Source organism: Caloenas nicobarica, chromosome 9 (genome assembly GCF_036013445.1).
Source record: "Caloenas nicobarica isolate bCalNic1 chromosome 9, bCalNic1.hap1, whole genome shotgun sequence".
In the NCBI taxonomy this organism is placed as follows: Eukaryota; Metazoa; Chordata; class Aves; order Columbiformes; family Columbidae; genus Caloenas; species Caloenas nicobarica.
Genome location: NC_088253.1, coordinates 17,916,431 through 17,944,341, shown reverse-complemented (window position 1 = coordinate 17,944,341; position 27,911 = coordinate 17,916,431). Strand labels below are relative to the sequence as shown.

Sequence of the window (27,911 nt, the reverse complement as noted above, 5' to 3'; positions counted from 1 at the left end):
CTTGTTGTAGTTTATTTCTTAGGGCCGGTCGCGCGCCCTCCCCCCGGGGGGCGGGGCGAGGGGCGGGGTTACGTGCGGTCACGCCCCCCACCGCCGCGGCGCTGGGGATTGGCCGGCGGGCGGGTGACGTAGCGCGCAGGGGGGGGGGCGGGTGTCGCGCTGCCGCTGGCGGCCGTAAAGCGCGGAAGGTCAGTCAGGCCTCCTCCTGCCCCAGGTGAGCCGGCGCGGCCCCGCTGTCCCCGCGGCCCCGGCCCGCTGTCCCCGCACCCCCATGCCCTCATCTCCCCTCCCGGCGGCCCCGCAGCGCTCGGCCGCGGGCCTGCCCCGCTCCCCGGGTCGGGGGCTCCGGCGGAGTCAAGCAGGCCCGGGCGGCGGTTCCCCCGCCTCGGGGGGTGCCCGCGGGGCTGGGCCGCTTCCCGCCCTGACACCCGGCCCGTCCGGCGCTGTGTCCCCTGCTCGGTGCGGGGCTGCGGGCAGGAGAAGCCGCAAACCTGCAGCGATAACGTGCCCAGCGCAGGCTGGTGTGAAATGGGTCCCTGGGCTGAGCTGCCGTGCGGTGTCACCGCGGTCAGGGGTCCTGGTAACGTCCTGTGGTAAAACCAACGTTAGCAGAGAGTGTGTCTCTCATTTCTTGTTACTCTGACCACAGGCTTTGTTTCCTTCCTCAGGTGGAGGCCTGACACCATTAATATCAAGCTTATTTATGCTGTATTAGCCTTTATGAAAGATGTCAGAGCGTGTTCTGTGCCTGCTGGTTTTCTCTGATCTACCTGTTGGCGTGAGAGCGTTCTCACCATTCTTTTACAGCTTTCATCTGGTTCTTTGCTCATTGTCAAGTTATGCTGCCATCAAAGATGAAGGTGTAATGCTTTGTACCCATTAATTATATGATCTAAGTTTAAATCTTAATAGAAAGACTGTTGTTTCAGGACAGAGTAACTGCTTTCCTATTTGTTTACTCATCAGCTTTCCTGTGTCCACTGGTACCCAACGCACCATGTGATGTTTGTTGCTGCCAACCTTGTGTTTAATAAGATAAGTGGTAATGCGATTCTCATCTTTTCCTTCCTAGAAGGAGTGGTACTGAGTTAACGTCTGAACACATCTAGGTGGTGCTTTAAGAAAACTGACAAACAGCTGCGGGGATGTTCCTCCGATTACTGTCAGATGTGCGGTGGCAGGCGGCTCACCCGAAATGGAGAAGAATTACCTGCTCATGGCGCAGTACCTCAAGTACAGCAGAACCTGCCCCGGTTCCCTTGCCAGCAGAGGCACAGGTTGTCATCTGCGGTGGTGGAATCATGGGTACCTCTGTGGCGTATCACCTTTCCAAGATGGGTTGGAAGGATGTAGTCTTACTTGAGCAGGGCAGGTGAGGATTTCTGGTAACAAACCCAAAGAAATAGGACTACTGTGCGTAGTACTGTCTGCTGTAACAAGTTGTTTCTACCTTTTCACCTGGTGTTGGAGCCATGGAATAGGCTTACTTGGAACAGTAGTAACAGCACTTACTACTACTTCACAGCACAGGGCAGACCTGCAAGGTGAAGGGTGTCCCCTGTGTGATTGTGGTGGGTTAGCCTTGGTTAAGGGCCCAGCTCCCACACAGCCACTCGCTCTCCCTCCTCAGCAAGACAGGGAGAGAATAGGCTGAGGAAGCTCATGGATCAAGATAAAGACATGGAGATTGTTCAGCAGCTACTGCCATGGGAAAAACAGACTTGCGTTAGGGAGAATTAATTTTAAATAATTAAAGAAGTACTTTGCTTCTTGCTAGTTAAAATAGATTCAGGTAGTGAGAAACCAAAAACCAAACATTAAAACGCCACCTTTCCCATGCTCAGCTTCACTCCTGCACTCTGGGGTCTTCTGCTCCACCCCCATCCACCTCAGGAAGTGCAGGGGGTGAGTGGTGGGTGTGTGGTCACTTCTGGGCCCTGGTGTGGGTCCTATGCAGGCTGCAGTTCCTGGCAGGTGAGCTCTGCCCTGCTGTGGGTTTTCCATGGACCACAGTTGCTTCTGGAGATATCCATAATTATTTATGCAATCACGTAAAACACAATGCAGCTGGCAAAGATGGACCAGTTTAAGACAACTGAAAATTGCTGTAAATTATCCGGCCCCTGTTGACTGTCTCTAGAAGTAGGATGTGATACGTATATGAAGCGTTACATCACTAGCAGAGCTCAAAAGCAATTGCGGGAGATGAGGAGGTTATAAGCGGACATCACTGAATCACCCTGTAAGCTGGTTAAAGGCTCGGATTATCTAGTTTGTCTGTTGCAGGATTTAGCGCCTGTCTGTAAAAAGGCAAAGGCCGTTACGGTTTGGCTGAATACCAGTCTGTGTGCTCCTGGGTGAGCTGGGTCTGCAGGCTGTGGCAGAGCACAGAGATCCTTTTGAAAGTTGATGTGCAGCTCTTACCTGTTGTTTACATTTCTATTTCAGAGGTGGATTCATGGTGTTGTCATTAATCAACTTGGTTGTGAGACAGTGCTTAAGACTTAGGGGGTTTGATGAGGTGTTTATTGCAGCAGCTTCTAGCGTTGGAAATAGTTGCTGGACTGAGAATATTTACTGTCTAGCCTTAGAGCTTCCTACCTGCTGGTGCCTTCAAGAACAGTAAGTTGTGACTTCTTGACTTTGCATGGCTGGGAAGCAGGTAATAGCGAGCTCTTCACAGTTGCAAAGAGAGGAAATTGGGCTGTCTCATCTGAGGCCTTGTGAGCGTTGTCTTTCTGAGTGAAATTAGCTGCAAGGCTTTGTTTGTCAGGAAACATAATTGTTACTAGCCTGGAGTGGGGTATGAATACCCGGTTAGAGATCTTCATTGAGTTAGATGTGCTAGAAACTCAGTCTGTGTGCTCAGTGAAAAAGAAGAACATGTCATTAGCAGAGACATCTTACGTGAAGCACAGCATGGTGAGACCGTGCTTCAGCTGTTCCTGTTGGGATTGAGTAGGGATGTAGCAAAAACCACACCTGACTCACCTGATTCTTAGGTTGAATTGTTGAGAGAATATGGACACACAAGGCCAAGGGCAGTCTGCTCCAAGGCTTGCGTAGGCAAGTGGGAAAATGCAGGATTGCTTTAGCAGCAGGAAAGGTGACTTAGAAGTATCGTGGAAGCAGGTTGCAAGAGAGATGCTTAAAACCGAATTGTCTTGTCTTCGCCTGTCTATGCTGCAGGGAGATTTTAATAGGTTTCTATCTGTACAACAGCCTTTCACCAAACAGCTAGGAGGACAGTGGTTTAAGGGCAGTTTAAAAAGGGACAAGAAATATGTGTACCTATCTATGGCAGTTGCTGCACGGTAAGAGGGACTTTTTGCTGTAAACTGCAAAGTTGCAAGACTCAAATCCAAGTTAATTTTCATTTGAGGGAAATCTTGATTTGGAGAAAGAAAGAAAGAATCAGGCAGGTTGACTTAAGCATAAGATTTTTTTTTAAAGTGCTTTCTTTGAAAAAATTTCACTATTTAGGACTAGTTAAAGAGAAATTATTTTGGAATACAATGTGTTTTCAAAACCAAGCTAAAGGAAAGAGCATTCTAGTGGTTGTGTTATCCCTGCATCATCCACCTTACAGCTTTTGGCCTGGTGTATTTGGAGGAGAGGTTGCTGTCTGGTTCGTGCTGGCAGCACCTGCTGGGGAGTGCTCACCTCTGCCTGCCAGCCCCATGAGACCTTTGCAATTTCTCCTGCAGATTGGCCGCTGGTACCACTCGCTTCTCTGCCGGCATTGTGAGCACAGGCAGGCACCTGTCCCTAGAGCTGAAGATGGCAGACTATTCAAACAAGCTCTACCAGCAGCTGGAACAAGAGACAGGAGTAAGCACAGGTATTGAAAGTGCAAACATTGAGTAGTCTTTGGGAAACGGAGTCAAATTACTGATATTGAAATACAAATGTGATTCTCCAGTCTTGAGAATTTGTGGTTCCTATTCAAAAAGGGTACATTTGGACTGAATCAGATACAAAGGTATGTTACTAATGCGACCAGAAGAATGAGAAGAAGGGTATGAGACGGGCAAACCAAAGGCAGACTGTCTGCAAACTCTGACAGTTGTTATGTTGTCTGTAACTTGCTCAAACGTAGGTGAATTTTCACAAGGACACTAAAAAGTATATTGCAGTAACTGGAGCAAATGGCCGATTTTCTGCACTGATTCACTTTTCGAAAGAAGGTTAACAGAAGCACTAAAGCTTTGGCAAAGCGAGGTGTCTTACTCTGGTCCTGCCATGGAAATAACAAGAAAACATTGTGTTGAAATTCTCCCTCCCTCCAAAATGCTCAGACATGTACCTGAGAGGAAGAACTTGGACACTGAAAGTTTTCTGCTGACAAAGACTTGTGTTATATGTCAGGCTCAACAGAGGTTAATATCTGCCTGTAATTAAGATTAGAATTAATCAGTTGCAGGTGGTGGAGTCACAAAATGTGTGTGTTTAGTTGCTTTATTATTTTGAGTAGTTATTAGATCACTTTTTTTGCCAGTAGCCTCTTTTAATAGGTACCATGTGTGAAGTTTGGTGGGGTTTTTTTGTGGTTTGTTTTTTGTTGTTGTTTTTTTGTTGTTGTGGTGGCTTTTTGGTGTTTTGTTTTGTTTTTTATAAACACGAGAAAATGTAGTGGAGTTAGAACACAAGTCAAAATTAAATAGCTTTTTGAAAAGTTGACTAATGCAGTTTTTAATTACTACCTGATAAGAGTTTAAAGTTATTTGAGGACCTGGGATTTCCAGGCTCCTGAGTAGTGGAAGCAACAGGTCTGCAATAATATTAGAGCAATGGGTCTGAGATTAAAAGGAATTGAAGTTCCTGTCCAAATCTGACTTGACTTTGGTCACTGTCATAGGGTATGTGAAGACAGGCTCTATTTCCCTGGCGCAGACTCAGGATCGACTAATCTCTCTGAAACGCATCGCTTCGTCACTGAAGTACGTATAAGCAGGAAATATAACTGATCTTAAGTTTGCACCAGCTCTCCTGCAAGACCGATGATGGCATTTTTCTTATGTTCTGTGGCAGTGTAATGGGGATCCCTTGTGAAATTATCACCCCAAAGCAAGTGGCACAGCTCCACCCACTGATCAACATCCATGACCTTGTGGGGGCCATGTATGTGCCAGAAGATGCGCTCGTGTCATCTGCCAATGTGAGTCTGGCTCTGGCAACCGCTGCCTCACGGAATGGTATGAGGTTTCTTTATCTATAGAGTGCTCTCCTGTATGATAGTTCTCTTCTTTCCACAAAAGACAATTATGTTTTGTATCTCTTTTGATATTCTGAGGACCGAAGACCAAAACTTGGTTATTTCTATAAGTTTCAGATTCTTTAAAAATCTGTTTTTTTCCCAAGAGCGAGGCTGTCCTTTTTTTGAGCATACTGAATCTTTACAGATCTGCTAGGATAGATCAAGCACCAGTTCTTACTGGTTATGTATTTCTCTGAATAAGGACACACTCTTCTATCATAAAAACAATCCTTCATAGGACCTGACTCAAAATTACACATCAAAAGAATTTTAATTATCTACAAATGCAAAGGCATGACTGAATCCTTGTAGAATATTTCATTAGGCACATATGCTTTGGAAATGGGTTTGGAAGTGTAGTAATAAGTGATGTTTGCCCAGCACTTTGACAAATTTGGAGTGATCTAAAAGTGGTAGAAAGGTTAGATATGATAACAGAGGTGAAACTCATTAAGGATGCAAGTCCGTCAGATTGGAAAAAGCTACTTAGGAAGATACCTCTCTTAGTTTCTTTTAGTCCAGCTTTTTTTGCATACCGTTAATTGATTTTTTTTTTTCACAAAATGACCGATTTCCTATAAAAGAGCTGGCCTTGCGATGTGAAACTACAGACTTTGTTATATAACTGAATTGTAATGGAAATAAATCCATAGCTGAGACTCTTTTTTTCATGTTGTTGATACTAGAGTGTATTTATCACTCAGATTGTCACATAGGAAAAAGTACTGTAACTCTTCATAGTACTGTAACTCTTCATAGTCTCAGCCCTTAAATTATGTACAAATTGTATGCAAGATATTTTACAAATAAGAGGGTTTCGCTTAAGAATTGTTTGGTCAAGAATAGAAATTTTGTCTTAAAGAGAAAACAAGCATTTAGATGGAGTTGAAAGGTTTAATGTTAGCGGCCTGACACATCAGAAAGAAGGCTTGTCATATACTGACTTTCTTCTGTCCTCTTCAGGTGTCCAGATTCATGAACGGACGAGTGTCAGTCATGTCTCAATCCAGAAGGGTCGTGTGACTGGAGTTGAGACTGACAGAGGACAGATTAAATGTCAGTACTTCGTCAACTGCGCTGGCCAGGTTAAATTATTATTATTTTTTTCTTTTGTTTTTTCTTTGGTTAAGAACACATGCACTTTCCTCGGGGTTGTATTCTTTTTCCTTTTTTTTTTTTTTTTTTCTTTTTTTCTTTTTACAGTTTGTGCTTTTGTTTGGTTTACTAGAGTAGATCAAAGTCATGTTATTCAGTCGCTTAGACCAGCAGGTTGTGAAGGAGGAAAGCAGTGCTGGCTGTGTGCTTGGCACCAAAGGCTGGATGTTAACCTGCTGAGGAGCACCCTGTGGCTTGTTGGTACAACTCTGCCCATGGTCTCTGTCCTGGGGATGCAGCCTTCTGACAGGAAGAATTTTACTTTGGCTCTTAGTGAGACAGTTAGGTCTCTCTCTACCCTTCTTTCCTTCTCTCACACACACACTGAAAGACCTTTTTTCTGTTGTTTTTCCTAGTGTTGTGTCTTCTCCAGTTTGAAAATACATCTGACAATTGCTGTTTCTCAGCTTGCAGCTGGTTGTTTTGTTCATGTTTGGCTTTAGCAGTACAGGCACCAAAATCCTGACTATTCTGCTTCTAGAGGCTTAGCGTAGTGTTGACTTTGGTGTACGGATCTTATTTTGCTTTTATCTTGTAAATTGATACTTCTTAGTCTTGAACCAGGGCCTCACTTTTCTAGATCTTGTATGAGGAATAGAAGAACAGTCTTTGTCCTAAATGATTCAAATCCTAAGCAAAGAGGAAAAAATGTGTGTCTGTTTAAGGTTTAGGGGACTAAACCAAATCTTATATGGCCTTTTATGAAAGCAAACCCCCAGAGAGGACCTGTGCTTTTGTCCTGCCTTTTTAAAATTGGAATTAGTTTTCTTTTTGCATTTTAACGTGCCCTTTTTTATTTCAGTGGGCCTATGAGTTGGGCCACTCTGGGAAGGAACCAGTCCATATCCCACTCCATGCCTGTGAACACTTCTACCTCCTGACACATCCTTTGAAGGAACCTCTGGCAAGCAACTTACCAAGTAAGGATTCTTCAGCTCTACCTTGCTTTTCTTGGTGAATTATATCTGCCTTGCCAAGGTGACGCATAGTTTACAACATAAAGGCCACCTAAGGGCTATCAGTTCTCAGCTCACCTGGGATTGTGAAGTACATTCTAGCTGAATTGCTCTGAATATCATCTTTCAGTGGTAGAATCTCTTGCCTTACTCTTGGGGAAGCTTTTGCTGCAGAAATTGATTTTCAGAGTCAGTCATCTTAGTAGGTGAATGACCATGATTCTGTCTTGACTGGTAGGTGTGTCTGAGACTTGGATTGTTGCGGTTTTGGGCTGGAGAGGGTGCTAGCCTTGGCACTGTGTTTTCCTTGCAGGCTGCTGTCCCCAAATGGCCCATCTATTCCTTTCCTCCAACTGAAGCTAAGGCTTTACAATGGCATTTACATGTCTATGAGCTGTAGGGGCAACCAAAGCACTTGAGGTAATTGCTCCTCCCCCTCATGTTCTGGCTTTTGGATCCCTTAAAGAAAAGCTCTTCTGTTTGAAAACTGTGGTTGGGAAGTAGAAAGCTTTGCTTATTTAGTCTCAGTCTTTAGAAAGACTTTTTGCTTCTAATAAATAATGTATATACTCTCCAGGGAATTCAGCTCTGACCAGAGACCATGAGTGCTTCACTTTTACTTGACCAAGTTTTTTCATATATATATATATATATATGTATATATTCACAGCTTTTCTGTACATGGGAAAATTTGCAATGGAACATGTCAGGTGCAGTATCAGAAATGCTTCAAGTTGACACTACCACTGGGAGAAGCAATCCAGACCTGACTGCTTGTCCTCTCCCCAGTGCTGCCCACCTGCTTTGTGCTGGTGGCCTGCAGCACACTGGATCAGTGATGCATCCCCATTAAAATTAACTGTTCTTAATATAGGAAGAGAAAGAAGGGGAGGGCAGGACATCTATTGGTGGAAGGTCTGGTCTTGAGTGCAGTTCCAGTGGAACTAAGCCAATATAATATAAGCTTATCAGTGCCCCAAGGGATCTGACTCCTTTTGTGTCCTCCTGCTCCTGGTGACACTGTCCTGCTGGCTTGGGTGCTCTTCAGATTCGATTCAGTTTACTATGCTACCCAAAAGTTAACATGCATGGTTGTGGTGGGAGTTGGTGCTGGTTTAATAATCTAAACTGGCTCACCAAGGCGTCATGTAAGAACCAGGATGGTGTGAAGTGTGGGATTGTGGAACTGACACTGTCCCGTCTCATGTCAGGGGGCCACTAGCTTGGCCCAGCCTGTCACCAGACCCCATCATTGGTGTTTGTGGGACAAGAGATAGCTCTCCCTTCTCTCAATTCCCTTCCCACCTCTTCTCTTTCCTCTGCAGCTATTGTAGACCCAGATGGCAGGATCTACATCCGCAACTGGCAAGGTGGCATCCTCTCCGGGGGCTTTGAGAAAAACCCCAAACCTCTCTTCACAGAGGGACGGAACCAACTGGAGATTCAGAACCTTCAAGAAGACTGGGATCATTTTGGTACGTTAGGGAGGAAAGGTGTCCACAGCAATGAAACATGTGGCTTCCTGCAGAAGGTGGAGTTAGCAACGATGCAGGCTGTTGTTGACCTGCGAGCATGTGTCTGCCTTTACCTGAAAGGTGTGGGAGAGGTGAACATTCTCTCTAATTTATTCATCTCTTCGTTTGTCAGTAATTTGCGTAAACACCTTTACCAAGGACTACTTTGATATCTGTGTAGTGTTTAAAAGCACTCGCTAACCCTCACTGTATATTAATTTCTTCTAGTGCAGCAAGGTGTTACATAAACTTTCCAGCTCTGTTCTTCTACTTCATTTGATTTTTGACTGTCAGTGCCACATGCTGCTCCTCTTGTGACGCTGCAGATCAACACTGTTGACCTGCCATGTAGCTGAGGTATTTTGTTTCTGCAGCTCTTCAGCAGTGACTGCCAAGTGCATTTCCATCGGTGGCAGTTGCTTTGTGGGCAGAACTTGCTATTGTTGCTTCCCAGACTTCATCCCACCATTGACAGTGGTGGTTTATTATATTCCAGATGTTCTGTCTTTCTCTTCTCTTCCCATTTTATTAGATTCTGGTTTTATATTCTGTATGTACTTTTACAGGGAATGCTATTTCTGCAGGAAAGAACCCTGCGTGGTTAATGAATCTTTTTCTTTTTTTTTTTTTTTCCTCTTTTATGCCTTGTGTGTGCCCTCTCATCTTCAAATTTGCCTTTTTTTCCAGGGATCCAGTTTTCCCTTGTGTCAGAGCTCTTTGCATCGCTTGTGAATGCGCATGCCTCTCTATGTAACTCCAGGCATGGATGGATTTTCACTGATTTCTTTCTGCAGTGGTAGTATGTTCTTCTAGCTACTCCTCAGGATAAATTGATTAATTTTACTTTCATTTCTATGGGATACTGTGTTGGTACCATCAAAGTTTAAACTCCAGGGAGTGGAACCAGGATGGGGTGCAGTTTTGTGCTGGCATATGCTAAACGTTTTTAGATTGATAGATGCCTACAGACTTGCTTGAAGATATTAGCTTCACTAATGAGTGGCCTGAGCTCTGCACCCACTTCTACTGCTGAAATGAAAAGACACTGCTTGCTGGCACCCACAAATTGCCCATGTGTTGGAAGCAGCTGCATGTTATGTTCCAGCATTGCCCTTTTATCAGTTCAAACATGCCGAACAGTTGAGCAGAGTCAGAGCTTACTGAGCCAATATTTGATCCTTTTCTAGGGCTGTGGTTCCTGTGGTTGGAGCTCTTGCATTAGTGCTTTGATCTCTTTTGTTGAAACACCTTTTGATTTTAAAATAACCTGTACAGTTGCTTAAATGTTGGGCTGGATATGATAACAAGTCTAACAGTGATCCCTCTTTTTATCAAAAAAGAGTCTGTAACTACAGGCTCTCACTCTGGAATTCTAGTGCATGTGAGAGAGGGAAAAAAGGCAGGTCAGAAAGACTGATTCTGCTTATAACTTCTTAGGTAATGTGAAATCTGATTATTTTACGGCTTGCCTGTAAAGCTGAGGAGTGTTATTAGTGCTGAATCTTGAAGGCTTTTATCTGGAGTACTCTGCAAGGTAACTTCTGGACAAGAAAAACAGGGTAGATAGCTTATCGCTTTATTAATGCTCTCAAATGTCAGACTGTGAAGAATTGCCGAAGGACCTTTCCAGCATGACTGGGCAATGAAGTGGCAAGGAAATTCAATGAGGATAAATGTGAAGGGACGGAAGTGAAACGGGCTGGTCTTATTTTCACCATACAAGATGATGGGCTTTGAACTGACCTTGGGGTTGTATTAGTTCTGTGAAGATGTCAGTTCAGTAGCAGTCAAAGCAAAAGACAAGTTAGGAATTATTAGGAAAGGACCAGTAAACACAATCATTATGCAACACTAAATCCTTGGTTTTCCAGATACTAATTGTTCTAGGCTCCCTGTAACCAGAGAGTATCGCATGACTGGAGAAGACCTGGTGAAAGAGCAGCAAGAGGCTGATGAAAGCTTGGAACAGTTTCCAAGTGAGGAACAAGGAATGACTGAGAGGGCTGGGAAAAAAAGAGATGACAGAAGGGAAATAAAGAGAGGTTTGTGAAATCTTGAATGAGACGGACAGAATAGATGGGGATCTCCTGTTCCTTGTCTCCTCTATTATGCCAACTGAGAGGCATCAAAAAAAGTTGAGTGTGAATTTCAAAATGCAAGGGGGTGATTCCTTATACAACAAATACTAAATATGTGGAACTCCATGTCAGTGTCTGTTGGATATTCTCATGAGTTTGGGGAATACTGGTCAAGTACTTAGATGCATTTAGGGGTTACTAAATAGGGAAAACATAGCATGAGCTCAGAGGATTTCCTAAAAACCTGTTAAGTGGAGGCTGGTAGAGTGCGTGGGACAAGTGTCATATTGATTTGCCTTTTCTTATTCCTCACCAGTATCTATTTGACGTCTATTCCTATTGTTTTTGCTAACAAAACTGAACACGCTCTTGCACTGTTGAAAACAATCCTGGGCCCTTTTCTGGTATGCTGTGTGATCCCCTTCGAGTAGTTTGATTCCAGCAGGTCCTATGACTGTATTGAAACATGGAAGCAGTTTCCATCTGTTCAGATACCAGCATGCCTCTGTCTTGCTGTCCACTTTGAAGGTGAAGTAGCTGAAATGCATTGAGACTGAAGGCTGTGACTTTTTGTTTGTCTTGGTTCCTAGAGCCACTTCTCAGTGCCCTTCTGCGCAGGATGCCGGATTTGGAGGCTCTGCAGATCATGCAATTAGTGAATTGCCCGGAGTCCTTCACACCAGATATGCGATGCATCATGGGAGAGTCGCCCACCGTGCGAGGCTACTTCGTTCTGGCTGGCATGAACTCAGCTGGTATCTCATATGGTGGGGGAGCAGGCAAGTAAGTGGTTTATCACTGTTATGTGTGTAAGTAGGGTTGTAACCAAGAAAAGAGACTGCTCAGGTGATCCTTCTGTGCAGAATGTTCTATTCGATATTTGTCACCTCCTCCCTGACAAAGATTCCTCTTCTGTTTCCAACTTGAGTGAAGGAGAGGAGCAGTTGCCATGTTCTGATTATGTTCTCCTGCATGTATTCCAAATCTGTGCTGGACTCTTCTCCTGTCCTGCACACCTCCCCACAGGCATCACATCTCAGTGATCAGCAGCCTGCTGGGGTTCACATAAGGTTCCTTAGAGCTAACCAGCCTGATTTTTTTTTTCCTTTTTTTTTCTTTTTTAAATCTACCAGGAAGAGATAAAATCTTAGGAAAGCATATATTCCCTCATCTTCTGTGCTTCATGATCCCCTTTATATTATTTGATTGAAGTCCTTAAATCACTCAAGTTGACACAGCAGCTAATTTCTCTGAAAGGAGAGTGCATCTGATGGAGAAGCAGCACCACATCTGTGATGCCAGTGCTGTCAGTACTGTTGAAGACTGTCCTCTGCCAGTGAGCTAGGGATGGAATAATTTCCCAGTAAAATCCAGTTCCTATGTTAATGCAAATACTTTGACAGGCATATCAACGTGATCCTAGCAGCAAAGTTGCTTGCAGAATGGTCAGTACTCCCTCCGATTGCCATTTGGTTTTGGCAGCACAGCATCCCTTCTGCCATACAACCTTCTTAACAAACTGCTCATTTTTCATGGCAGGTGTTAGTGTCTGCATCTGTCTCCACTGGTTTCTGTCCATTATCTAATAATTTAACTCACCAGGGAAGCAACTTGTGATTTTTTTTTCTTTGTCGTATAAAACATAGCAAATCTTTGCAGTGAGGTTCTCTAAGAATCAAAATAATTTCTGAAGGTAAAAGCACTATTTGTCCGTTTGTTGCTACAGCCTCAAGATAAGCAGCTTAGCTTGCTAACGTAACTTTTAATGATCAGTCTCAAACGCCTTTGTTTTTCTGTTTGCTGACTGTGAACAGATCCTTCTGCTCTGCTTTGGTCTGAGCTGCCTTTGTCCTTTAGCTCTGGAGCATGCCTTCTTCCTTCACTGCTAGAAGTGTAGCTAAACATAACTTGGCTGGCACCTCGTGCTGAAATGAATGCTGTCACTGATGGTTTGTGGCTGAGCCTACACCAGGTACTGAAAAATGACAAAGCTGTCAGCCTCCTAACTCCAACATAAAGGTACTCGGCACCTCCTTTTGTAGTGTCGCCCAAGGACTTGACACAGTGTCAGCCAGGCTACCTGTCCAGGCTCTGGCTCCATTTACCACCTGTCCTTAACTTCCTGCTGCCCTGTATGTTCCATCCTAATGGGAAATTAATAATTTGGAAATCTGGTGGATGGGTGTTACAAAGGGAAACCTTCTGCTAGTATTTAGAATACCATGTTAGTTGTCTTCTTTCTCCCTACTGCAAGAAATTCTCATGTCCAAATTGCATTGCTTCTGACTTCAAGCTAGACTCTTTGCTTTAGGGCATTGGCAGATATCTCAGTCGTTCTTTATTTCTTCTGTCAGGTACCTGGCAGAGTGGATGGTAAATGGGTATCCGTCAGAAAATGTGTGGCCTCTGGATTTGAAACGTTTTGGTACCCTTCAGAGCAGTCGCACTTTCCTCCGGCACCGTGTGATGGAAGTAATGCGTAAGTGAGTTCTCTGCATTCTGTGCTGGCCAGGCTGTTCAAGATTTCTCTGTTTGCTCTTTGCTACACTGTCTCTCCTCTGTCATCACTCTGAGAACCATTTTCCTTCTTCCTGGCCTCCTTTGGGGCAATACAGCCTCTCCTATATTGGCTGAAAAGGTATAGGAGCTATTTGGAAAAGCTTCAATAATCAGAAAAGGTTGAACTGCCAATATTTAAGAAGGTAAATTAGATGATCCTTGTAGCTGTGGGCTGCCTACCCCAGCATTAGTATTGTCAAAATGATAAGTGTCTGATATTGTGTGCTATCAGAGAAGGAGTGTGCATAATTAATGCTAGTCAGTGTGACTTCATGGAAAATAGAGTTTTTGTTATCTTAACAGTATTGTCATGAGACCATAAGTATCTATAAATATAAGCCTTCTGTGCCAATATTGTTACTCAGATTTTGAATAGCTATCAACAGATCAAAACAGCTTTGTCAATTTTCAAAAACAGAAAAGAAAGGTCAGAACTGTTTTGAGGGAATTTCATTAATGATCCAGATATCAGTAAGTATCTTTATTGGTAATCTGGAGGAAAATTTTAGATAATCACTTTGCCTAATAACGGATCTTTGTGATGATTGCAGCCCTCATGTGTGATCTGAAAGTTCCCCGTTGGGACTTCCAGACTGGCCGGCAGCTGCGTACTTCACCACTGTACGACCGCCTGGATGCACAGGGAGCTCGGTGGATGGAGAAGCATGGATTTGAGAGAGTGAAGTATTTTGTCCCACCTGGGACAGGTGAGAACATATTTTCCTCTGCGTAGTGCATCCCTATTGGTCTCTGTGAGATCTTAGTTCATCCAGTTTATGAATTGTCCCTTTGGTTCTTTTTTTACATTAGATCTACTGGATTTGGAACAGAGCAAAACCTTTTACAAACCAGACTGGTTTGATATTGTGGGTTCTGAAGTCAAGTGCTGTAAGGAAGCGGTTTGTGTCATTGACATGTCATCTTTTACCAAGTTTGAAATAAGTGTAAGTACCTAGGAAGTGACAAAGCATCAGCCGGTAAAGATGGCCTTTAGTTTATTATTGACTGCTGTTGCAAAATTCTGTTTGTCCTATTGAGGACAGATAGAGGAGGTCAAGCTGTATGACCAAATGCACTTTGTACCACAATATTCAGCATAGATTGCTTTTTGTCTGTTGAAGGCCCAGTTTATAGAAATACCAGCTCAGTCTATAAATAGAATTTGACCTCCGGCACTGTGACACCGTTGTATCCTATTACACTCAAGACATCAGTGTCACTATCTTTACAAATGGAAAGAATTTGGGCCAGGATGTTGATGTGATCTTAAAGTGCCCCAGTGGATTTGTTTTGCTCAGACAGCTTGTCTGACTTCCTCTCCCTCTCAATTCCTGCAGTCCACAGGAGACGAGGCCCTGGAGAATCTGCAGTATCTCTTCTCAAATGACCTGGATGTGCCAGTTGGGCATGTTGTGCATACAGGCATGCTTAATGAGAAAGGAGGTTATGAGAATGACTGCAGCATAGCACGGCTGAGCAAACGCAGGTGAGTCTGCAGACGGCATCTTTATCTGTCACCTTCTGGGTGTTAGAGCCTTTAAGAGCCTCTTAATGGAGGGTACCAACTTTTTTCCCATCTGTAAAGCAAAGAGAAAAGTCTTGTTCTCCACTTATGTTCCTAATTCAGTAACTCAAATGAGAGGAAGCTGCTGAATTTACCAGTATTGGGGAAAATATGCCTTTTCCTGGGACTACAGGTGAACATAGACTTCTACAAAATTTTAGGCCTTCAGATCTTTCATTTCTCAATTGAAAGACGAATTGTTTTCAGCAGTCATTGGAGTTTGTTAATTTAGGTAATCATTTAAAGTGCAAACCAAATGGTTCCTCACTGGCTCCTGGCCAATGTCCTCATCGAATTACATGCTGGAAATACCCCTTTCTGATTATTTCAACTTTCATTGCAGTATGGGGACTCTTAATTCTCAGCTCTGCAGTCTCATGGTTTGTTTTTGTGTTCTCTTGTGCAAACTGCCGTAACCACAGGATCTCATCCTTAGACTTAACGGTCTGGGCTCTCTTTGGCATTTAACAAAAAAACCCTCTCATTTTTAAAAACCTTTGTGGGCATGTCCCAGCTGAATGTTGATTTTATTTCTCTGGACCGTTTTCTATGTGTGCTCTCATTGTATTAGTGTGAAAGCATTCCTTGCTGCTCTTTCAATTAGAAACAGCTTTTCTTTCTCTTCCTCTTCTGTCTGCATTCATGTATTGCTTAAAAGTATTGTCCTTCTCTGTGTGAAACCAGTAGCCTTCCTCCTTGCCTAGTCATTGCTGCAGATGTTATCTCTGTCAATAATGTACTTTAAATCGCAGTTTGTATGAAAGAGAGTTACATAACAAGTAGCTCATTTTCACATATCAAGTGGAGTTCTGTTTTTGGAAACTGTTAATAATAACCACCATTGTGTGTGAAAAGACTTTTGCTGCAACAAGAAATTGCTGTGTGAACCAAACACTCTTCTGACTGTCAGAGCAGACAGTGGGGAAGAGCTGTGAATACCTTCTGCAAAATGATTGTGACTTTTGAGATACCTTGTGAACTTTCTGTAGAGCTGCCTGTCTTCCGCTTCTAGTCACTTCTTGTCACCAGACTGCTGCTAACGCTGAAGGCTGGGGTTTCTTGTCATGACAGATATGATAGCGTTGAGCCAGAGACTTTAGCTGTGGTTTTTGCAAACCAGCTTGTTTTGGTCTTCTGTAGCTTGGAAGCTCCTGGATGGCTTCAGTAGTTCGTGGACAGAGAATGAACCAAATAGTTTTGTGGCTTGTCCGTTCATTGTTTCTTGGTTTCAATGTGTCTGTTCCAGTTTCTTCATGATTTCCCCTACTGACCAACAAGTCCATTGCTGGGCCTGGCTGAAGAACCGCTTGCCTGATGACAGCAACCTGACCCTGGAAGACGTGACCTGGAAGTACACGGGTGAGAAATCACTGAAAGCAGACCTCTGTATACAGCCTGAAATCACAAATAGCGTGTTGTGCTGCATCCAGTTAATTGTTTAAGGTGTCTAGAGTGGTGGCTGGATCTCCTTTCCAGTTGGGTGAAAAGAGCGATTCAGAGACTTCCCTCTAGCAAGCCATGAGCTGGGAGACAGCATTCCTTTCCTTTGGACTGTCAGGAAAGAGAATTTAATGACTCTTTCCTCTGCTTTTAAATGTAAATGTACCTATTAGTTCAATGAACACTAAGACTTTAGAAATTGGGGGATGCATATGTACAAGTTAGACACCGGGCAAGACCTGTGCAATCTCATCCTAATACCCTTATCTTCCCCTCTTTAGCTCTCAATCTGATCGGCCCCCGTGCTGTGGATGTCTTGTCAGAGTTGTCATATGCCCCGATGACTCCAGAACACTTTCCCTCTCTGTTTTGCAAGGTGTGTGACTGCACTTCCTTCCTCCTCACCCTGCTAGGTTTTTCAAAGCATGTGGAAGGAGGGGAAGAATTATGTTTTGGGTAGTTAGAGGGGAATTTAGATTTACATATAGAATTACTGCAGTTACTGAGCTAGATTGGTAATGTACTCACTAGGCTCACTTTAACTATTGCTCTTTGGGTTGTTCTTGCTGAACATATAGGTAAATATGCATTTGTTTTCAATATTTCACTCACTGTAGGCTTGATGCCATTTGATATATTGGCGTATATTTCATATAATCAGTTATGAAGGTGTCAGTCAGAGGGGCAGCTGGGATCGGTGACTCTAGGAGTCACTGTCTCCTGTCATGTTAAAAGGCTGAGTAGAGAGCTCAGTTCTGTCTTGTATCTAGAATACAAGCCTGTGTCCTGACCTAGTTCCAATGCTTAGTGCCAAGCATCCTGAAGTGATTATGAAGTCTGGATAATGTGATGTCACTATTTGCATTTTTAAATTTAAATTCTTTGCAAGTATTTGCCCGTGGTGAACTGCAGTGATGAAGGGGAGAGAGAGCTGGTCAGTGTAGTTTGCGTTACGCATTGTGCTCCTTCTGGGTCTCTGTGCTGTGTTCCAGTCTGGATGATTTCACCCCCTCTGATTCCGCAGGAGATGAGCGTGGGCTATGCTAATGGCATCCGTGTGATGAGTATCACTCACACAGGAGAACCTGGATTCGTGCTTTATATCCCCATAGAGGTAAGAGTACACTGTAGCCTTAGCTAATTAAAACAGTTGCTGGCATGCATAATCAGAAACACTTTCTGAGTTGACTCAGGATGATGAAATGTCTGGTCTGTACCATGGGGAAAGCTGCCTGCAGGCACCAGCAGAAGTTTCCCAGCTACCTATTGCCCTCCAGTCGGGCAGATGTCTTGTGCTCTGGAGGCAGGGCACAGTAAGGGCCGTGGTGCTGTGTCAGATGCTGTTGCCCTCTCCTGGTGTTTGTCCACAGCTCTGCGTTTCACCCTTCCTTTACAGTACGCCCTTCACGTCTACAACGAGGTGATGAACATGGGACAGAAGTACGGGATTCGGAATGCCGGTTATTACGCACTCCGCAGCCTGCGCATTGAGAAGTTCTTTGCGTTCTGGGGCCAGGATCTGGATGCTTTTACCACTCCTATGGAGTGTGGACGTGAGTTCCAGGTCAAGTTGGAAAAGGTACAGTGGGAAACTGAAATCCGCTCCTGCACTAGGGTCTGCCATTGCAGCAGGGGTGTGTGGGAGAGCAGCACTGAGCTGGAAGAGCCACCGTCCAATGGGGTAGATGTATGAGGTCCCTTCCAATCCCTAACATTCTGTGATTCTGTGCTTTTTTGATGGAGCTGTGCACAGTGTCTAACCACAACCTATATTCCTGTACTTCATGAAGGTGCTACAAATATCAAAAATAGTCTGTCTTCCTCCTTCCTGGACAGCATTCCCAGTGTTCTGTGTAGTGTCCCGAGTTGCTCATGTGTGCAGTGCTTGGTGTGAGGGTGCTGTGTACCTTACACGTGCTCAGCATTCATGGTTCTCCCAGCTGTTTTCCTGGTCTGATGAAGTAAAAGCCAGCCTGTGCACCAAGTGGCATGTAATGAAATTAAATATGAGGACAGGCGCCAAGAACAGGTGTTCTCTGTTTTTACTAAAACAGGGGAGGTCTCTATTTTTATTAAAACATAGAACAGCATGGATTTGTGTCCTGCTTATTGTGGTGGCAGGTGCCATCTCTGTCACTTGCTTGTTGTCTTCTTTCTTGCATCTTTGCATAAGCCAAAACAAATGTTTGTATCAAATAATTCAGAGAAGGGTATGGAGTGATTAGGAACACAAATTTCATATGTTGTTACAGTTTCTCTCTGGTTTATAAAACATGATAGATTTATGGAACCAGAAGAATGGCGAAAACTAGAATAGTGACATGTTTTCACTACAGTGAAAATTAGAATGATTTTTTTAAAGGCCAAATTCACAAATGGTTTTGTATCTAGAACAACAAACGTGACAGAAAAGCTGCTGTCTGAGCTGGGCTTCTTGCCTATAGAAGCAGCCTGTCTTGACAGGGCGTTATTTCCAAGCGCAAATTCACCGTGTGTCAGTAAGTTTGTCTGCTGAGGCTCAGCAACTGCTACAGTTCATGTTCCTTTCATCAGCTGACGTTTCCTTTTCTCCCCAGGGAATGGAGTTTATTGGCCAGGAAGCGCTGTTGGAACAGAAGCAGAACGGTGTGTACAAGCGCTTTACCATGTTCATTCTTGAGGACCATGACACAGATACGGACCTCTGGCCCTGGTGGGGGGAGCCCATTTTCCGCAACGGCCGCTACGTGGGCAAAACCACCAGCAGCGCCTACAGCTACACCCTGGAGCGGCACGTCTGCCTCGGCTTCGTGCATCACTTTGATGAGAAGACGGGAGAAGAGCTGGTGGTGACAGCTGACTTCATCAACAACGGCGACTATGCGATCGACATCGCTGGGCAGCGCTTCCAGGCCAAAGCCAAGCTCTACCCCTTCAGCTCCCTCTTCGCGCAGCGTCGCCGCAAGGATGAGGAGGAACTGAGCGGCTACCAGAGGGAGTAGTGCTGACTAGACCTGACTCCTTTTCCCAAGCTGGAGTCTTCTGCCACCATCTTCCAGTCTTCTCACCCCATATATTTCTTTCTTTTCCTTTCTTGTCTTGCAACTTTTAAACTTTTTCCAGTGTGTTACATTTTGTATATTTTAAAACTTTCATTTTCGAGCTTCCTCGATCCTGTCCGTTTCCCTCCTTCACCCCTTTGCTTGCCAGGAGCCCCAGTGGATGAAGCGCAATGCTCAGCATGCATCCAGAAGTCCACAGGGATGGGAAGGGTTCAGGTGAAGCCCTGAGGACTATACCCTTCCGCTCCCCTGTCCAGCGTAAGGACAGCAGGTATTTGCTGCCTGTGGTTCAGACAGACGCTGTGACTTCACCCTGCTCTTGCATATCACATTGTAGAGGGGTCGGTACGTCGATGCACACAGCAATAGAACGATCAGCTACCTCACTGGCACGAGACGGAGCGGTGTGTGAACAGCAGCCAAGGGGCAGGTTTTGGTATAGTTCAGCCTGTCACTGCCTCCCTTTGTACGTTATTTCTTTACCCTAACAGGGAGTCAGGTAGATTTAATCATCAGATCATTGAGGTGACAGTAGCACTGGTAAGTTTGTTGTTGTTGCGATTGGATCTTTTGTGTGGAGTCACTGAAATTAGATGGCCTATAAATGTAAGTGAAGATCAACACCTGTGTTTCACTTCTATAAAGGAATGGGATTTGTTTGGGTTTTTTATTAGCAAAAATACTGAATTTGAACAAAGACAGATGTTAGCATTTAGCAGTGTTGAAAAGCTGCTTCTGTTTCAGCTGCACAGTATACAGTCTCTTTGGGGATTTTCTTTCACTTTATGTGACTTGGTCAAGCTCCTCTGGCAAGGTTTGTGCAGTGAACTCAAGTTTCATGTAAAACTTGTGTTGGTTTGGGGAACTTGAACAGCAGGAGGGGACAACATCTTGTGTTTTCAGCTGCCTGTGGTTGTTTTGAAAGTCAAAGACCCAGATTTTCTAACCTGTGGTGCTGGCAGTATTGCAGGAAACACTGGGTTTTCTTCTGGTGGTGAGAGCATCTCAGCAGCTCCTGCCAGTCTTGAGAAGTCCTCTTCTGTTCTTCTTCTCAAATCTGTTGTACTTCTTGCTTCTCTGTCTTGGTAGTACCTCAGCTGGAGGGATTGAGTAGAGAGAGAATAAGGAGTATGACGGTGGGACTACAAATTGCTCTTCTTCAGCAAAGCTCTTTGCTGTCATGTTCCTCACACAGATGCTGCAGACGTTGCAGCTGGGATTCACCCCTTGTTCAAGTGTCCAAGTGAGCTAATTCAAACATTGATGGTTAATGGTAAAGAAGTGGGGAGATGCTGAATTGTATTGCACACATTTTTATCTTCTTCTTTTTCTTCTTCCCATTGTGACCCACAGTGAAAAGCAAAGATTCTCTTTATTTACTTGACAAAGGTCTGTTAAACATTTCCTCTGCCACTCACATGCTCATCATGGTGTTTCTGCTCCAGCATCTTTCTGTCTGGAGTTCAAACACAACCCCACACCGATGTTTGCCCTGACAGTCACAATGAACATTTTCTCTATGATCTAGAACCTGTTTTGGGCACTTTCTTTTCCAGGTAAATTGTGTACATCAGTAGTGTAAATAGGAGCTCAAAACCTTGCCTTATTCTTGTTTGAAGTTTGCTTTCTGCTGCTTTAGTTGCTTCAGGTCATGTCTTCAGTTGAGTCTGTGGTCTGTGGGCTCACGAGTCAGATGTTCTCAGGATGCAGAAGGAGTCTGATGGCCCAAAGGCAGCAAAGGTGGAAGTGCAAAACCTTCACACTTTAAAGCGGGTTGTCAGAGCAAGCTCCCCCATCCAGGGCGATATGGCAGCTGTGAAACCAAGGAGTGAGAGTAGGGAAAGGGTTAAGAGAATCAAGAATTTGAGCATGTGGTGTAGTAGGTTGAATGTAGATGTCACTTCTTCAAGCTCCTCTTTGTGAATGGTGAATTCCTTTGTAGAGTGTGACCTCTTTGAGAGTTTCAACTTTCAAATTGACATGCAAAAATTCCCATCTCTGAAATGCAGTGACCAGAGTAGGACAGCTTTTTCTTGTTGGGAGTCCTGCAGCTGAGAGTTCTCTGTGTGGCTGCTGGAGGTGGAGATTCCACTTGGTTGCCATTTCTTCCAAACTCCCCTATTATTGCTGAGTAAAAATTTTGCCTGGTGTATCAGGATTAATTGCTTAAATGAAAGATTCATAAGGCATCTTATAGCAGCATGAAATCCAGTCGCTTTTTACTTGTCTTTGCCACATAGAGGGATACTATGATCCGACAAGGAGGACCTCTGCTCTACCAGCCTGTCACCTGGGAATAGTGCACCAGGTCACTCCAGAATACTTGTCTGTCCTCTTGTCCCTCCAGTGGTTTTAAGGGACATTGCTGTGCCTTCCTTATCCAGGGAAACAGGCACTCAACCAAAGAGTTTTATACATTACATGTACAACATCTGTTAGAGCAGCCCTTCTGATTAGCATTTATTGACCATTTGTTGTTGCTGGTGAGTCACGATGCTTCTTCAGGAGAAAACGAAGTATACAACTGAGGCGTGTACTTCATGCAGCTCCTGAAGAGAGACCTCGGCTCGAACCCTTCCGTTTGTTCTCTGCAGAGTTAGAACTCGTTGAGACCAAACAGGAAAGTTAGCATTCTGTCCTCTACCAACCACTTGTTCCTGAAGTATCATTTGAGTTGCAGCCAGATTATATTCTTCCTCGGGATTTTTTTTTTTTTCCCTGATTTATAGGTGCCTTTTAGTTCCTCAGACAACTTTTGATATGGGTGTCTCTTCCCACAGCAGTTCTGACAATTAAATTGTGTTTCATGAGCTACTTTTGTCATTATGTCTGCTTGGGTTTATTTTATGTCTATATCTACTGACTTTTCAGTACCAAAAATAGAGAGTGGAAATAGTTTTCCATCATGCCAATAGAGAGAGCCACGCTTTGTGTAATGTTATGTTTGCTGTTTGAGACTTGGAGATAGGTGGTTTGATAATTGCCAGTCTTGCAGCTCATTAACACCCACTCTGGCTTTCCCTGCTGTGAATTCTGATTCTGGATTTATATCCAAACCTGTAGCCTTCAGCTGCCATTCAGGCTTAGTTGATTTAGTGTCCGGCAGCTATTTTTAGCCTTATAATGTTAAAGAATAGTTTGCCTTCACCAACTTGAATGCTCGTCAAGGGGACAATTGGATAGCATGTTTTAAAATAGTGCTAGATCCCAGGGAAGGTCCTTCTAGCGTAGTGTTTTCTTCCAGAGGTATTAAACGGTGATGTAAGACTCTAATGCCTTTATCTGATAACTAAAAGTAGAGCACCTCAAAAAAGAACAAAAGCAGTTCAAGAGTTACCACCTTTAGTACAACTGGAAAGTAGAAAATTAGAAATCAGATCTTGGAAGCTGCTCTGACAGCCTTAGCATCTGAGATGGTAAATAATGTGGACTATAAAATTGTACATCATGATTCTCATCCTTAAAATTACCTTAAAATGCATTCTGCTGAGAAAGGCGGTTTGTTCTCATTCTGAGTGGTAAGAAGATGAACTTTGGTTGGGAAATACTAAAATAGCATCCCCCTCCTCTGCAGCGAAAGGGGCGATGGCCTCGTTCTGTGCAGCAGCAGCAGCTCTGCCCTGTGCCCCTCGCACGTGGCAGTTGCGGGGACATTATCAGTTCTCGGACTTTTGCTGTCCGGAATGGGAACAGCCCCGTAGATTTTGTTCACACGGGCAACCTTGCAAGAGAAACACTTGAGGGCAAGCTAACTGGGGATTGATAAGAGAAAATATTTTCTCTTTTTGGCTAAAGTGTTATAGGTTGAGCATAGCCCATTTTAGGATAAACTTATTACCCATCAGTCAGAAATGTTAAGGCAAGTGCGGCCTGTGGGCGGTGTGCACTTGGCACGTGTGGGATTGTTTTTTCTTACCACAGAAGTCAGCATCTGAGTGGGTTTGCTGGCACGTGGCGGTGGTGAAACTCTGAATGTGCAGCGTTCCTGTACGCTGGGCAGGGCTCGCTTGCCCCGATGTCATCTGTAGCGCGGGGAGCTTGTGTAAGAGGTAGCACTTGCTGGGCAGCCTCTTCCATTACATGATTTTTCCAGAGGTATTGCGGTGTCTTACACTTGTTGTGTCCTTTCCTGAGTTCTCATGTTCTGTTAGGCCTTGAGTGAGTACTGAAAGGCTTGAGTAAAAATGGTATTAGGGAATAAGGAGTTTATTGTTCATGTTTAATGATCTGAGGATAAAATTAAAGCAGTCTGTTTAAGAATTGTTTTCTGTTTCAGGAGCGTGTGTTATAGCGATTTTCACATGTATCTTTGCCAGACTTAGTTTCTTCTTGTTTTCCCTCATTTGTTTTCTCTGTGCTGACTCCAGTGTCCAGATTTGATGTGCCTTGTTGAACAGTTTCTTACTATTATTTTGTGGGAAGGAAGGTAGGCTGTGAAACCTGCACCGCATCTCTGAGTCTTGGTGCAGGCTTGGTTTCCTCCTTTCTACTTTTGCATTCAAGCTGCCACCAATCATGTCGCTGTTCCTGCAACACCTCCAAACTCCAGCCTGTGCTGCTGTAGGACCTCTCGTGCTTAAGGTTCTTCTCTTTGTTCCACCAAGTGCTTCATCGTCTGAGCCAGGTTGGCTGTAGATCTGTCTCTCTGCCTTGGTTTAAGCTCTTCAGCTTCTAGATGGTGCAGGTACCAACATCTGAACTCGCAGGCAGGTTTGTGGCCACTGTGTGTTCCATCCCCTATCCCTGTACCAAGGTTTTCCCACTCTCCTCACCAATTCTCTCATCTCCTGCCTCAGGCTGAACACATGAGTTCCTTTTGTCCATCAGAGAGTGAAGCACAGAGAAATAAAACCAGGAAAGGGGATGGCAGAGTGGCTGAGCTGTGGTGAAAGGAGAGACCACTTAAGCCCAGCCTTGGAGAGATGATCAGCCCTGATTCCCAGCTCAGGAAGCATCTTCCTCTGCAGAATTAGTGCTGGACAAGCGCTGGGTGACAACAATGGCTCTGGACAGAATCGGGACGGCGTTATCGAGGAAGCGAGAGCGGCGCTGGCACTTGTTTTCCAACATATGTTTCCCTCTCTCATTTTGGGAGAGGTGGGGAGTGTGAGCACCACTTTGCCCAGAACACTTGTCTCTCTCTGGCATGTTCTTGCAAGTCACATCTAAGTGTAAAGGTACAGCACTGACATCGCTAAACTTGTCCTTCCAGCACACTTTAACCAAAATGGTTACATTTTGGGAAGAAATCTATGAAAACAAGGTAGTTTCCATGCTTGGATAGAAGGGGGCAAGCTGTTTGTAAGGGCAGAACTTGTTCTAATTTCAAACAGAACACTTGGCTGCTGATTATGTCCAGCAAAACTTTCACAACCTCGAGATTTGTCTTCCCAAATTATTTCATTATCATACTTCATCAGGTTAATTTCCCCCCACTTCAGGATGCTTTTTTATTTTAAACTACCTTTTCTTTAACTGATTGTTTGGGGTTTTATTTTTAAAAAACACCTTCAGTCAGAGAACAGGACTTGGGGAAGGAGAGGTTAATGTCATCAGATGACTTCAGCTGTCTCTAAAAGCATTGGAAAATTTTCTTTGCACTTTAAACTTTCCTTAAGCATTACGATTGTAGTGTGCTCATAGCCTTCAGCAAGAGTAGTCTTTGCATTTGATAGAGGAAAAAAAAAACCTTTAAATATTTGTAAATGCCTTAAAGCATTAAAGTGAGGTGTTTGGGCCCTGATTGTGCCTGCCGCTTGACTTTCTTCCTGGAAAGCTGTGTGCTGAGCGTTCAGAGCAGACACAAACGTCAGCAGATATTTTTGAGCAAGTCCTGGGAACGATAGAAGCTCCTGTTGCAGTTTGCTGCTGGTCTGAGGCTGGAATTTGTATTGAACTAAACTAAATGAGCTGGGAGCCCCCGTGCCTGTACAGCTGCCTGTGTTGATGCCTTTCCTTCTTTTTTTTTCCCCCAGAAATGGATTTATTCACTATATCACTCATGCTATAACAGGTTTTCTTCTTTCTTTAAAGAAAGAAGCCTGGGCTGGTGTAGAATACTCTGCAAGTGTCCTGTTGCAGTACAGGAAACAAAATTCTCTGCTTGAACGCCTTCCTGCTGTACCAGCTGCGTTTGCAGGCAGGAGTCGGGAGAAGCGGGAGTGGAGGGATGTTCTGCTGCCCGTGACGTTTGTTGAGATGGCTCTGAGACTTCTCGTCTCCCATTTGTCTCAAAGCTCTGCCGGGTTCCTGATGGTCAAGCTGGCTGCTGGGTTCCAGCACAAAACAAAGCGCTGCTTTGCAGGGATGACACGCCACACTGACTTACTTTGTTCAGAGATATCACCTGTTTGGAATGAGGTAGTGCCATGAAGAGGAGTGCTAAATTACAATGAAAGAGGCACCAGAGGAAGGTGTTCACATTAATGTTTATTGATTTGTCAATGCTGGTAACAGCTGATCTTCCCACACAGATGCTTGACACCTGCTACAAGCAGAGCAGATACTTGGGAGCCTTCAGCCGTCCCAAGTGGGGCGTGATCCATTCTGTGCCTATGGAGAAAAGTCCTTCACTGTCACCTTCCACCGTGGCACCGCTGAGATTTCTTCCACACTACAAATAATTTTCCCTGCTTTTCCCATAGTGGAACAGGTTTCACTTACGCCTTTCTTCCAGTGTAACTGGAGGCACAGGAATGTCCCTGAAGTCCTTCATGTGTTCTCCTGTGCCTCGTGGTCAGGCTTGCATCAGGGCACATCTGTGCTTCTGCCAGAGAAGCGACCCAGGCCACGTGTGGGGTAAGCAGCACATCTGGGTGCGAGGGCGGGTGTTTCCAACCCTCCTGCCAGGTGATGTTTCCTGCATCTTCGGGAAGAGTTGGGGAAAACCCTCCTTGGCCCAGACTAGCTCCTTGCTGCTGCTCCTAAGCCGACTTGCTGGCTTTCTGCTCTGGTCCTGCAGCTCCCGCCATGGCCCGTTTGACAGGAGACCTGAGCTCTCTGGGAGAATCTGTCCTGATTCTTGGACAGGTACTTGGTGCAGGTCTCCTGAGCAGGGACTGCCATCTTCTGAACCAGTACGTCCCATCCCCACCATCACTTCTGGTTATCAAGTGCACCAGTTTCATTGTCCGAAGCCCCTTCATGCTTTTAATCAATCTCCCAAGAACAGATTTTAAAAGGCTGGGAGGACTTCTGAAGTGTGCTACTGCTGAAATTTCAAGAACAACTGAAGTCTGAACCTGTGAAAGCATTTTTCTAGTGCCTTACACTTGTGAATGTTGCACTATGGACATAGCTGAGGTGGAACAGAGCAAGGAGCAACTTCAGTAGCGTGGTTCCCCGGCCTCTACAGCCATCTCCATCTTGCCTTGTGGGGTCACGGCAAGCAGACACCAACAGATCATCTCCAGCAGCGCAGGGATGATGCTTTTTAAATCCCTTTGAGCTCTGGGCTTGTAGAAATGTTTAACTGGAAAACCTTGCAGCGGGTGGCCTGCCTCTGAGAGGAGCAGTGGGCTCACCTCTGCCGGTTTTGGATTCCAAGGGGTTTAAGAGAGACAAAGCTGCTGTGACCATGGTGGAGGACATGGACAGTTGTTCCCAAGCGCACAAGTCGGGGTGAATTTGCTGCTCTCCACTGAGGCCATGTTGTTATGTATGCTGTATTTATATTAGGCTTTATTTCATTTAATATTTTGGTTGGCTTAAATGTTACTAGGTTTGTATATTAATAAAGAGGTGTTTTAACTACTCCTGAATTTGGTGATTTGTTATGCAAGATCCATGTGTGTCTTTCAGGATCCAAGCCCCTGGTCGCCTGGATGGATCCCACAGGGACACCCGACCTCTTGCAGGGTCCAGCCTTTGGCACTGGGAGCTGGAGCAAGTTGTGGCCCAGCTGGGTCACTCCAGGGAAAGCCGCTTCCCCTGCCTGCACCTGCCTTCAAAATCACATCCTAAGAGTTTGTCTGTGTCCTTCCCTGTGCCCGTGTGGGATTGGAGCCTCTATTTTAGGCTCCGAGGATGGTCAGGAGGGATGTACCAGAGACAGAGCCAGGGTCTGTAGGAGCGGCACCATCACCGAACTGTGGGCTCTGCCCGTAGGGTTGTGTTGGGCTCTGCTGCCAGGCACCTGGGGTGAGCTCAGCTCCTGCTCTGGGGGACGGGTGTTAATTGCAGCCGGTGGCTGATGTCCAGCCCAGAGGGAGAGGGAGAAGATCCTCCCAGCCCCACCAAAACTCCCACTCCTTTTCCCTCCTCTCCTGACTCCACTGACACCTGGGCTTGTGTGCAGGCGAAGGCACAGCAGGCAGGACTACTGAAAGGAAAGCACAGAGCGGTACCG

At 44.8% G+C, this 27,911-nt stretch overlaps 1 protein-coding gene across 3 annotated transcripts; it reads left to right on the top strand.

Moving 5' to 3' along the window:
* Positions 1–140: 140 nt before the first annotated feature.
* PDPR (pyruvate dehydrogenase phosphatase regulatory subunit) lies at positions 141–27,302 on the top strand. Of its 3 annotated transcripts, XR_010606665.1 has the most exons (19): positions 146–214; positions 1,073–1,372; positions 3,708–3,841; positions 4,859–4,940; positions 5,032–5,195; positions 6,221–6,342; positions 7,215–7,332; positions 8,694–8,843; positions 11,551–11,743; positions 13,315–13,439; positions 14,071–14,226; positions 14,330–14,463; positions 14,857–15,005; positions 16,330–16,442; positions 16,805–16,899; positions 17,548–17,637; positions 17,920–18,102; positions 19,100–19,835; positions 25,598–27,302. XR_010606665.1 is itself a non-coding variant. In XM_065640710.1 (18 exons), exons 2-18 carry the CDS (start codon positions 1,146–1,148, stop codon positions 19,502–19,504), a joined length of 2,640 nt encoding a protein of 879 aa, XP_065496782.1. In that variant the 5' UTR covers positions 141–214; positions 1,076–1,145; the 3' UTR covers positions 19,505–27,302. The 3 variants fall into 3 exon arrangements, 2 of the variants coding, with proteins under 2 accessions (XP_065496782.1, XP_065496781.1); XM_065640710.1 differs by having other exon boundaries at positions 141–214; positions 1,076–1,372; positions 19,100–27,302; XM_065640709.1 differs by having other exon boundaries at positions 19,100–27,302.
* The last annotated feature ends 609 nt before the right edge of the window (positions 27,303–27,911 follow it).